The 12456-nt window shown below is 41.8% G+C and overlaps 1 protein-coding gene across 1 annotated transcript; it reads left to right on the top strand.

Moving 5' to 3' along the window:
* The first annotated feature begins 1691 nt into the window (after positions 1-1691).
* Positions 1692-10900, top strand: LOC112246677 (ras-related protein M-Ras-like). Its single transcript, XM_024415161.2, has 6 exons — positions 1692-2032; positions 6886-7103; positions 7373-7526; positions 7767-7866; positions 8498-8577; positions 9074-10900. Exons 2-6 carry the CDS (start codon positions 6908-6910, stop codon positions 9171-9173), a joined length of 630 nt encoding a protein of 209 aa, XP_024270929.1. The 5' UTR covers positions 1692-2032; positions 6886-6907; the 3' UTR covers positions 9174-10900.
* Positions 10901-12456: the final 1556 nt, after the last annotated feature.

The following is a 12456-nucleotide window of genomic DNA, read 5'->3' as shown; positions in this document are numbered from 1 at the left end:
AGTGGACACAATATAAAACAATGCAGGGGGTGAGATTGTAATTGCCCAGCCTAGGCACATGAATATGGTACACAGAGGAACATAAGATGGGCGGTCCTCATGGTAGAACAGACCCATATCTAGCTAGCCTCGCTCTCTTCCCCTCTCAAGGAGAAAGGGACCAGTCTGTATGTATCTGTAGAATCAATATACACTGAAGAAAATAGAAACGCACCATGTAAAGTGTTGGTTCCATGTTTCATGAGCTGAAATAAAAGATCCCCAAACTGTTCCATTCTCAGAAAAAGCTTATTTCTCTCAAATTTTGTGTACAAATTTATTTACCTCCGTGTTAGTGAGCATTTCTCCTTTGCCAAGATAATCCATCCACCTGACAGGTGTGGCATATCAAGAAGTTGATTAAACAGAATGATAATTACACAGCTGGACCTTGTGCTGGGGACAATAAAAGGCCACCCTAAAAATGTTATGTGCAGTTTTTTCACACAACACAATGTCACAGATGTCTCAAGTTTTGAGTGAGCATGCATTTGGCATGCTGACTGCTGGAATGTCCACCAGAGTTGTTGCCAGAGAACGTAATATTAATTTCTCTACCATAAGCCGCATCCAATATCGTTTTAGAGAACTTGGCAATGCGTCCAACCACATCCGGGTTCTTCACCTGTGGGATTGTCTGAGACCAGACACCTCGGTCAGCTGATGAAACTGAGGAGTATTTATGTCTGTAATAAAGCCCTTTTGTGGGTAAAAACTCATTCTGATTGGCTGGGCCTGGCTCCCAAGTTGGTGACCCTGGCTCCTAAGTGGGTGGGCCTATGCTCTCCCAGGCCCACCCATGGTTGTGGATCTACCCAGTCATGTGAAATCCATAGATTAGGGCCTAATTTATTTATTTCAATTGACTGATTTCCTTACATGAACTGTAACTCTGTAAAATCGTTGAAATTGTTGCATGTTGCGTTTATATTTTTGTTCAGTATAGATGTTGTTTAGAGGAAGTATGGAGAGAAAAATATCATAATAAATTGTATCTGTTCTAGTTTACTGCCACCTCACACACACACACACATATGCGCGCACACACACACACACATACGTATACATACACACTCTTGTTCAATCTGATCCTATCACCTGACCTCTATTCTAGCTGAAACCCCATTTTTGTCAAGCAGGCTATTTAGGCTGAAAGGCTAATTTGCCTTTTAAATAGGAAGTATACATTTCATGTGATGCATTATGAGAGATCTTTAGTTTGATGAGGGTGGTGGCCATAAAAAAAATCTGAACTCATCATCAGGGGTAGCAGTGGCTTGCCGGTCTGCGTACCCACATCCGTACATACCCTAGCCCAAAGAGAAACATGCGAGTAAAACATTTTAGCGGCCCACCTCTTGACAGTGGAGAGAACATTTTTTTTGTTTTAAAGTTCATTTCATGCAATTCTACACATTTTGACATGGGTCGGAGAAAAGATTTAGTAATTTTATAACTGAGAGAAGATTTTGTAGTTTATAACTAATTTCAAATAATTACTCATGTTGCCATGGGGCAGAGACAAACATTTTGGGGCTACAAAAAGGCCCCATTCCTGATTTAGACAAAAGTATGTCTTTAAACCAGTCTGGGGGGGCGTCGACAAAACGGAACAGTCCACTTTCTCAAAAAGGGGCATTCCAAAAAACAAATCAACTGATTAGACAAAAAAAGTATATTCTTGTGAAGGCTTAAATGATTTTACATGTAGACTACATTTTTATTTCAGTCATGACATGATGAAGAAGGAAAACATTTTTAACCAACAAGTGTCCACCCCTATGAGGCCGTTCTATTTTTAGTATCAGCTGTTGCAATATAAAGATTTGCTACATAGCGGATTGCATCGCGGTTATGTGAGGCGCATTCCGGTCACGAAGGTAAAATGATGGCAATGATTTGAGGTAACGGACAGAGAGAGGGATGAGGAATATTTGTGCGTGAAGTGGTTGCTGGAGCGTTCTTTCACGGCAACGGATATCATATAATATTGGTAAGTTATTGCTGAAATTGTCGTCGTTCGTTTTAGGCTGCCACTACATCGCAGCTACTTAAACATTCTTGGTAAATCTTATCAAGTTTTGTACCATGCTTTGGTAAATATTTATCTAATTTGACTTGGGTTTTTGCAATTTAACTGTGGACTTAAATTCTTACAACATTGTAACATTGAGGGGCCTCTGATTCAAGAAATGGACGCCAATATTCCATTTGCGGAAATTGCTTGATGCAGCAAACTTCTCTAAAAGATTTGACATTCAAGAAGCAACAAAAATCCTTTATCCAAGGGCGGTAACTCCACAGCAGTTCCTATACATCACTGATTTAGTTAAAAACATGAGAATAATCTTGTCATGTTTTGTCAGGGAGGAAGTAAACCGTAGCCTAGTAGTGTTTAATCTACGTTCCATTAGAATTATCATAATTTGCAGGGAATGAAATGAAACATCACAAGAACAAACTCTATTGATACATTTAGCTACTTTGTTACAATGTTTATACTTCACACTAGCCTTTTCAACTAGGCATGTATGAATAGATGCATTATAATCATTACGGAATTTCTATTGAAGGATTCTTCAGGCTCCACATCATAGGATGAGGTCACCCACCATTATGCAGCCTTCAATATATTCGTCCCTTTTAGAATCCAATTGAGTGGAAGGAGGACTCATACTCTCGTCTCTAACATGTAGGCTCAACATTTCCAAGCAGTCCCATTACAAGTCAGAATGTTGAATAAACCTAATTTGGACTTACTTTACCTGTTGTGTTCTGATTTGTATTTTTTTCCTTATGTCAGAGGTGATCTGAGACAAAATATCCACAGGGAAGTGTTATTAGCCTGATTTTCAATTTGCTGGTCAGTATATGGTTCTGTTCGTTTGCAAATTAGGGTTAAGTGTCTTGCTCAAGGGTAAGACACGCTGGTGTATTCGAACGAGTGACCTTTTGGTTACTGGCCCAACGCTCTAACTGTTACCTTCTACTATTGTTTACATATTGTGCATCACGTGCAATGCATCAGGATATTGAAAATGCAAACCGGAAATACAAGCTGACAGAGCCATATACAGACTGGTGCCCCAAGAAGTCAGGTTAATATGACTTTCCTGTGGACATTTTAGCTCCTGTTCTTACCATCAAAAGGACCAACAGCACGGACAACTGGTAAAGTTTTTAAAATATAATTTTATTTAACATTCTGGCATGTAGACTTGTATCTTTTTTTAGGGTGACTTCTTTCAGACTGAATAGCCATGGTGTAACCACGGTAACAGTCTGATGTATAAGGCAACCTTCAATAATAGCGACACATATTCATCTGACTATTAATAGCCTAGTGAAATCACCAGATAATTCTGCAACAAGAGTGGCATGATGGTGAAGCTTTTTCACTTGTTATTCAATCAAAGAAGTTCAAATGCCACTGAAGGTATTGCATTTTTAATTTAAACTTGATCAAAGCAGCTTGAACTCTTGTTTTGTTTTAGAGAAGCAAGTTTATTGAGCTGTGTCAACCAAAGAACTCTCACAAGGTGTTACTGTATGAAATACAACATAACGTTGACTGACCGCAGCCTGGTGAGGTAGGCCAACGTTGATTCACTGAAGAGGCATCTTATCTCAAGCCACAACCTACTCTTTACCAAGTTATGTACAGTCAGTCTTTTAGTAGCAAAATATGTTATCCATGATTTCTGATCAGATTAAATGATGAGTTGACACACGTGGTCTAGAGTACCGAGCACAAAGCTGTCCAGTTCAGAGTACAGAGATGTCCATTATGTGATTGTGTACACTTGCAGTTGATGTGAAAGAAGCAGGGTAGTTGCCCAGAGGTGGTATGACTAGAGTGTGATGCTCCACACTGCCACGGAGTCATCACAGATGAAGCCCCATAATCTAGTGATCTAATTTTTTGCAGAATCTTGAGACCTCATGTACAGTCAACAGGACTTTAGTTTAGCACCCTGGCCATTTAGTAGTAGGGGTGACGATGACACGCCCTTTACTGGACATCTAGGTAAGTTTTCCTGTCTATAGGGCATTAGTCAGCACTCTCTTGGTCATTGTTCAGCCGTCAGCACCTAAGTGAGAATCCTAGATGAGCGAGACAGATCTGAGCTGGACTTGGTATGTATTGGGTGATCAGCGGTACTTCAAATAAAATGTTATTTGACATGCACCGAGTACAACAGTTGTAGACCTTACTGTGAAATGCTTACTTACAAGCCCTTAACCAACAATGCAGTTCAAGAAATGTTTAAGAAAATATTGACTAAATAAACATAAGTAAAAAAAGATATACAGTACCAGTCAAGTTTGGACACACCTATTCAAGTTTGTTATTATATACTTACTATTTTCTACATTGTAGAATAATAGTGAAGACATCAAAACTATTAAATAACACATGGAATCATGTAGGAAAGAAAGTGTAAAACAAATGTAGCCCCCTTTTGCAATGATGACAGCTTTGCACAAGCTTGGCTTTCTCCTCAACCAGCTTCACCTGGAGCTCTTCACCTGGAAGGCTTTTTCAACAGTCTTGAAGGAGTTCACATATGCTGAGCACTTGTTGGCTGCTTTTCCTTCACTCTGCGGTCCAACTCATTCCAAACCATCTCAATCTGGTTGGGTGATTGTGGAGGCCATTCATCTGATGCAGCACTCCATCACTCTCCTTCTTGGTCAAATAGCCCTTACACAGCCTGGAGGTGTGTTGGATCATTGTCCTGTTGAAAACAAATGATAGTCCCATTAAGCGCAAACCAGATGGGATGGCATACCGCTGCAGAATGCTGTGGTAGCCATGCTGGTTAAGTGTGCCTTGAATTCTAAATAAAGCACCCACCATCACACCACCTCCTCCATGCTTCACAGTAGGAACCACACATGTGGAGATCATCCCTTCACCTATTCTGCGTCTCACAAAGACACCGCGGTTGGAACCAAAATTCTAACATTTGGATTCGTCTGACCAAAGGACAGATTTCCACCGGTTTAATGTCTCGCTCGTGTTTCTTGGCCCAAACAAGTCTATTCTTCTTATTGGTGTACTTTAGTAGTGGTTTCTTTATAGCAATTTGACCATGAAGGTCTGACTCACACAGTCTCCTCTGAACAGTTGCTGTTGAGATGTGTCTTACTTGAACTCTATGAATCATTTATTTGGGCTGCAATTTCTGAGGCTGGTAACTCTGAGGCTGAACTTTTACCAAATAGGGTTATCTTCTGTATACCAACCCTACCTTGTCACAACACAACTGATTGGCCCACACATTTTGAGATAATAAACAGTGAGTAGCAGCAGTGTTAAAAACAAAGTGTGAGGGGGTGTCGATGCAATCGTGTGGGTGGCCGTTTGATTAATTGTTCAGCGGTCTTATGGCTTAGGTGTAAAAGCTGTTAAGGAGCCTTTTGGACCTAGACTTGGCGCTCCGCTTGCCGTGCGGAAGCAGAGAGAAAGGCCCAGTCACCCAAGTCATAGACCAATGACGTGACAATTTTTTGGGGGCCTTCATCTGACTGGTGAAGTGGTACAGTATGTTTTGGGGCGTGCAGGCTGTTCCCTCTAGCTAGCTGTTCCCTCGTGAGGGAGGCAGGGAGCTCCTACAGTATATCCTTCTCCAGGGTTCTGACTGGGCCGCTTGAGGAAATGTCTTTCCTTCCCTCTATTGTGTTGAGCAGAAAGGTGGCAGTGCTGCCGTCACCAGCTGACAGCTGTTTCCTGCGGCCCACTGCCATGTTCTCTATCCACTGCCTGGGCTGAGCCAAGGCTGTGTTCTCTGAATGCATGCACAGCCTGTCCTCTACCCTTAGCCTGTCCTCCTATGCAGCTTGAGGTCAGGCATGTTCAAAGACAATCAAGCATATTCCCTCACGCTATCCTGCTGTTGGAGAAAGTTCTAACACTTTTAATGGTTGGGGATGACCACCACCACAGTCTGTGCTGTTTTTCAAGCTAGTTGTCCTCAGTTTGCTTTTCCTTGTTTATCAACCACTCTCTTAGTGGCTTGACATGCCTTGTGAAAGCTGTTGCCTTTTGCCAATACAGCATTGGGTTCATGAAAGAATTTGCTGTAATGTGTCCATGTTTTTGAAGGACCAGGTTCTTACTAAATCGCAGTAGAAAAACAGCCATTTTAAATAAAGTGTGAGATGGGAAAACGTTGTCAGGCAACAGAATATTAAACCAATCTGTTCAGTGAATCTGGAGTAGTTTTTGTGGAAGCTGGTGAAATTGCACCATCACAGTTCCTTTAGAGGCCATTCTTTCAGAAGTCAGTCTTTTTTTCCCCGAAAGCCATAATTACAAAGCACAGTAATCAATATGTCTAGACCGTATTTCCCCTGCTCATAATGGTGCTGGGAGTGTGGTTGGTGCCCCATGCTATTCTGGCCGTCTCATAAGGAGAAAACGGAATAGCTTACATAATGGGAGAGAGAGCCTCGCCGTTACACCACTGACTGGCTGGCTATGCAAGGCACTTCCTCATACAGACAGCCAATCAGTGACCAGGGGGTTTTCTCCAGCTCAGTCATATACAGTAAACTAATTTATATCTAAAAGGCTCTGCTGCTCCAGGTGTTTGGTTTATTACAGTATTATTACACACGTTATATACATCTATTTCCTATTCTTTACTACAGCACTTTCGGCAAGCCTTCTAGCTGATTGACTGAGGTGTCGATAGCTAGCTGATCTCTCTCTGAGGGACTGGTGTGTGATGCATGGTTCTGTGTACTCTGGTCTCCCTGGCTATGAATTAGCAGCAGCAGTCTCATACTCCTCATCTCTCTCTCTCTCCCTCCCTCCCTCCCTCTCCTGCTGTGTTCCAGGTATAGCCAGCCGCCTGTCGCCATGGCAACCAGCAGCGCGGTGCCTAGCGACAACCTCCTCACGTACAAGCTGGTGGTGGTGGGGGATGGTGGAGTGGGGAAGAGCGCGCTCACCATCCAGTTTTTTCAGAAGATCTTTGTGTCTGACTATGACCCCACCATCGAGGACTCCTACCTGAAACACACAGAGATAGATGGACAGTGGGCCATCCTGGACGGTATGGAGACATTTTCTCACTGTCTCTCTGGGTTAGGAAGGGCTGGTGCCCTTTATCAATTATGTTTAGGATTTTAATGAAACATACTGTTGTGGCACAGTATTCCCATATAGTTTCACAGATTTAGACCTATACAATATGTGCATTTGTTTGCAATTGATAGCTTGTAGCTTTTCCAATCATTCATATGAAAACAAGCAAGAAGTTGATTCACAGTAGCGTCTTGTAAAACCTGTAACACTGGTACCTGTATGTGTGTAATTGCACAGTGCTGGATACAGCAGGCCAAGAGGAGTTCAGTGCTATGAGGGAGCAGTACATGAGGACGGGGGATGGCTTCCTCATCGTGTTCTCTGTGACAGACAAGGCCAGCTTTGAACATGTGGACCGCTTCCACCAGCTCATCCTCAGGGTCAAAGACAGGTGAGGCCCAGCTCTTGATAATGATGCGTGCCTTATGGGCCAGAAACCTACAGGAGACTGCTGCTACTGCTTTTCTTTTTTGTATCTCTTATTCACGACAAAGTTAAACAAGTCCTTCCCCATCCAATGTTTTCATTCCACTCAGGTTGTCAGCTGTGTAATGGTGTAACTGTACACATGTTATGTTGAATGAGATGCATCTGCTCTTAAGTCCTTCTCTTTCCTTCTGCTCTCCTTCAGGGAGGCCTTCCCCATGGTGCTGGTGGCCAATAAGGTGGACTTGGTTCACCTCCGCAAAATCACCAGCGACCAGGGGCAGGAAATGGCTGCCAAACACAATGTGAGTACAGTGTCAGCTCAGACAAGGAGTGGGGCAGCTTGATGTCTGAATCCTTTGTTTTGAATATCTTGTTGGATGCAGTACAGTGTCCAAATTGATTAATGTACTCTTGATTAAGTCTGAATGGATAATTTTGGCCAGTCTTTCATGGTCAGGAAAAAGTCCGGGCCATAGTTGAACCTGTAGAAGTCCTTTCCCCACTGCTGTTGTCAGTGACTGGGGTTGTTCTATGGGCTGTGTGTTCTGGGCTGCTGTCCCTGGGAGAGAGGTTTTTGGGTGCAGGGCAGGCAGGGATGCTGACTCAGTTAGCTACAGGGTGTGATATAGCCCTCTGGGAAAAGATTGCACGGAGGCTCTGTGGTGGTGGTGGTAGATCACAAATATAGCCAAGCTTGGAATTTACTGTTTTAGAACAGTGTAAGAGTGTATAAAATTGGGTTTGCAGATCTAAGCTTACATTTTGTATTTACTTGCAAAATTTGCATCTCTTGTTATGAGCCGGAAAAGCATAATTAGTATTTGTGTATACCTTGTAGCACTAGCAAAGTCGGAGACTATTGAATTTTTTTGCTTGTGTACTATGTCATTTTCCTGAATGTTTGATCAATGTGTGTGTTTGTTTTTTTCACAGATCACATACATTGAGACAAGTGCCAAGGATCCCCCTATGAATGTGGACAAGGCGTTTCATGAACTAGTCAGGGTTATAAGGTCGGCCAAACTACTAGACTTGAAGGCTATGTTTAAGAATTGTATAGGCTTGATCATTATATTGGATTCAATTCATGCTTGAATAATAGAGAACCACCATTTTGGTTTCCCTTTGCAAATATACTGTATATGGCAAAAGTCTGTTAAAGGGTTGGGGGAAAACTATAGCTATGTCCTGAATGAACAGACATGTAATTTCAGAGGAATCCAGTATGTGTTGATGTTCGGTGTGGTCATATCCTGCTGGAGGGCCCACTCATCTGTTTGTTAGGCATTTAGAGAGTACCACATAAAGACTTTGAGGCCCTCTAGCCAAGCAGCAAGACTATCTGATTTTAACCCTCACGCTCCCTTCTCTTGTCCTTTCCTTCTCTTGTCTACTCCTTCCTTTACATACCCTCCTTTCCTACACATTTTCTTCTTTTTCTACACCCTCTTTCTCCCCCATCCCTTCTCTCTATTTTGCTCGGTCTTTCTCTCTCTTCCTCCTGTGCAGGCAGCAGATCCCAGAGAGGAGCCTGAAGAAGAAGAAGAAGATGAAGTGGCGAGGAGAACGATCTACGGGTTCTCACAAAGTCCACTGTGTCATCTTGTGATGGTGTCGCCGCTGCTAGCAATGATATTAGAGAGAACTGCGGACTGGCAGTAACCAACAACTGGAGGGGGAATTGGGGGAGATAAGGAACTGACTGTTGACTGTTACGGTGTCAAAGAAAATCCCTCACTCCAAGGCATGACCAAGTGGGGTCTTACAGGGGCATCATTGTCTGCTCGCTTCCCCTAATTGGTCAGAAAAAAGCACTCCCGGAAGAGCTCCTTATGAACTGACTGATTTCCAGACAGTGCAGTGATGATGCTCTCCATGGAAGTGGAGGTGGACATCAAGTAATTCTCCTGGGTGGGGAGATGTAACGTTAGATGTTGTTAGGGACCTATGATCTGAGTGTTTGTGTTGTGGTTGTAAGTTCTCCATGGTGTTGAATGTTAAATTCTGAAATGATAAAGAGGATGATTATGAAGTCTATTCTATCTGCACTAGCCACAGGCATAAGAGGATTTGGCTTTGGGGTCCTGAAGAGAAGTGGGAGGATGTGGCTGTTAGTACTTTTTATTTACATTTTTCTGGTGGGGAATCTGGCTTGAGGGGATCAGTTACTCCAAGCAACAAGATGTTAGATTTCTCTGTCTGATAGGGAGTATTTAATACCTATGAAATGGCTTGTACTGTTAAAGCACTAAACAAACAAAAAACTTTGGGGCTTGTTCATCTGGGGTGTATTCATAACGCCAATTCTGTTGCAAACTCCAAACGGAAAACCTTTGCACGAAAACTAGACTTTCTATTGGACAAATTCAGGTAGGTCCCTCCCCTGTTTTGTTCAGTTTGCTTGTTTTGGTTCTTAAATGGTAAATTATTTCCATTGAAAAATGTAATGAATACACCCCTGGTTAGAAATTTGCCCTTGAATGAAGGAAGTACCTTTGCACTTTGAATAGATTTTGACTTTCATATCTGCATGTGTGGAAAAATTGCAAATGATGAAAGGGAAGACATAATAGAAATTGACTCAATGTGGAAAAACTGAGCTTAACATAATTATGTCAATACCATGTAGCTCATTTGCTTGTCTCATGTCGGTTGGACAGAACAGTTTATACCAGTGGAGGCTACTGAGGGGAGGACGGCTCATAATAATGGCTGGAACGGTGCATATGGAATGGCATCAAACACACGGAAACCATGTATTTAATACTATGCCGTTCCAGCCATTACAACATGCCTGTTCTCCCCAATTAAGGTGCCACCAACCTCCTGTGTTTTATGCTCTCAGCCCTGGGTTGTGTTCAGTAGGGCACACTGTAGAAAAACTGTTTGCAATGGAAAACTAAAATGGACATTTCTTATTGAAGTCCAAGTAATCAATCCACGTTTCAGTACATTTTCATCTGGTACCTGCTGAACATAATCCTAGAGTGATCCTGCTGTACTTCACCCAGAGGTACAGTGAAAGTTCTACTTCCCAAGGTATGAAGCAACAGACATGGTGTCTTTGGCAGTATTTTACAAAAAAAAGAGGTCTGAAGAAATCAATGATATTGTATCAAGTATGTTTGATACTTTTTTATTATTGATCTGAATTTCTTGTGTTTTTTAAAATAATAATTTATTACTGTACCTGTTACCTCAACATGATGTATTATAACTGGCTGTGTCTGACTGAGCTAGAGGAAGATGAGGCACAAAACAATGGCCACTGCCTTTCTATCTAGCTTCCTTCAGGGTTTCAATAATGAATAAAGAAATACAGTATTGTGAATTCAATGATGCTATCTCTGACTGTGTGTCTGTATGTGTTCTTGGCTTACTTAACCTCGGAACCAAACAATCTTTTACAAGAGATTGTGGTTGCACCCCAAATTTGCCCTGGACGAACATAGTGCACTGTATAGGGAATTGGGTGCCATTTTGGACTTTATGCACACTGTCTTTACATGTATGTTCTGTGTAGTGATGACCATAACTAATATCAGCCGTCAAATCGTTGACTGTTAGGCGCTAAGTGTCCTGCTGTTTGTCTGTTGAAGTAGACTGTTTTATAATGATCTGTAAAATATGTATTATGATGTGCCTAAAGCAGGTAGCCCAGTGGTTAGTGTTGGGCCAGTAACCGAAAGGTCGAATCCCCGAGCTGACAAGGTCAAAATTTGTCTTTCTGCCCCTGAGCAAGGCAGTTAACCCACCTTTCCCTGGGCGCTGAAGACATGGATGTCGATTATGGCAGCACCTCTGATTCAGAGGGGTTGGGTTAAATGCGGAAGACACATTTCAGTTGAAGGCATTCAGTTGTACAACTAACCCCTTTCCATAATACCAGCCTTCAGAGGTGCTTGTTCAGCAGGAGCCCCTGGTATTAATCATATTGCTGGGTCAGTAGAATGCTGTATTTCAAAATATTGATCTCTCCACCCACCATGGAATAGATACAGCCTCTAGAGCTAAAACGGATCCGATTGGAAAATGAATGTCCTCATCAGACTCCAATGAAAAGATTTGAGTGTCACTTTCTTTTAAACTCTCACTGCAAAGATATACCTGACTTTCTGGGTGATAGAACACACTATGTTCATTTGATATGCAAAGGAATTAAAATGTTATTGTACATATGCTGTGCTGCTCATTTTTTGGATGCACCCTAGAGAGTTAAGAACTTCTCACTCGGATAAGATATGCCTGCATCAAGGCTGTATCTTGTACTGTTATTTCAGAGCCTTGGTGTCTGTTCAAGTGATTGCAATGTTATAGAACGTGCAGAATCTTCATATAGAATTATATTGTGTAGAACAGACATGCTACTCTGTGATATACATTAGGGGATAATGTAAAATATAATGCATATGACATATCTGTAAAGTCTAGAATGTTGCGCCATCCTGAATGAGCCTCAGCTTTCTTTTACTTCTTCTGGTCAGTGCTTCTATTGTTAGCAGCAAACCTACTTCTCATCGGCCTGTAGCCTAAGCTTCCATCCCAAATGGCATCCTATACTGTACCAATGGAGGCTGCTGAGGGGAGGACGGCGCATAATAATGGCTGGAACAGAGTAAATGAAATGGAAACAAACACATGGAAACCATGTGTTTGACGTATTTGATACCATTACACCAATTCAGATCCAAAACTACTGTTACCCTTGACAAAGATTAGCAAAAAATACCATAAAATAAATCATGTAAATGCTGAGATTTATTTTTATACATATATATATATATATATATATATATATATATATACTAATTCAATTGCTCAGAGAAAGAGATTTTGTTTATCAATTAATACTAAAAAATTCTAAAAGATACCTGTTTTCAATACTCTGCAAG

Source organism: Oncorhynchus tshawytscha, linkage group LG03 (assembly GCF_018296145.1).
Source record: "Oncorhynchus tshawytscha isolate Ot180627B linkage group LG03, Otsh_v2.0, whole genome shotgun sequence".
Lineage (NCBI taxonomy): Eukaryota > Metazoa > Chordata > Actinopteri > Salmoniformes > Salmonidae > Oncorhynchus > Oncorhynchus tshawytscha.
This window is presented reverse-complemented; position numbering and strand designations above follow the sequence as displayed.

Excerpts from the sequence above, each read along its gene's own strand:
- LOC112246677 (XM_024415161.2), top strand. The coding sequence starts at position 6,908 with ATGGCAACCAGCAGCGCGGTGCCTAGCGACAACCTCCTCACGTACAAG. Across the intron at positions 7,104-7,372 it reads ACAGTGGGCCATCCTGGACG|TGCTGGATACAGCAGGCCAA; the intron begins GTATGGAGACAT and ends GTAATTGCACAG. Across the intron at positions 7,867-8,497 it reads AAATGGCTGCCAAACACAAT|ATCACATACATTGAGACAAG; the intron begins GTGAGTACAGTG and ends TTTTTTTCACAG.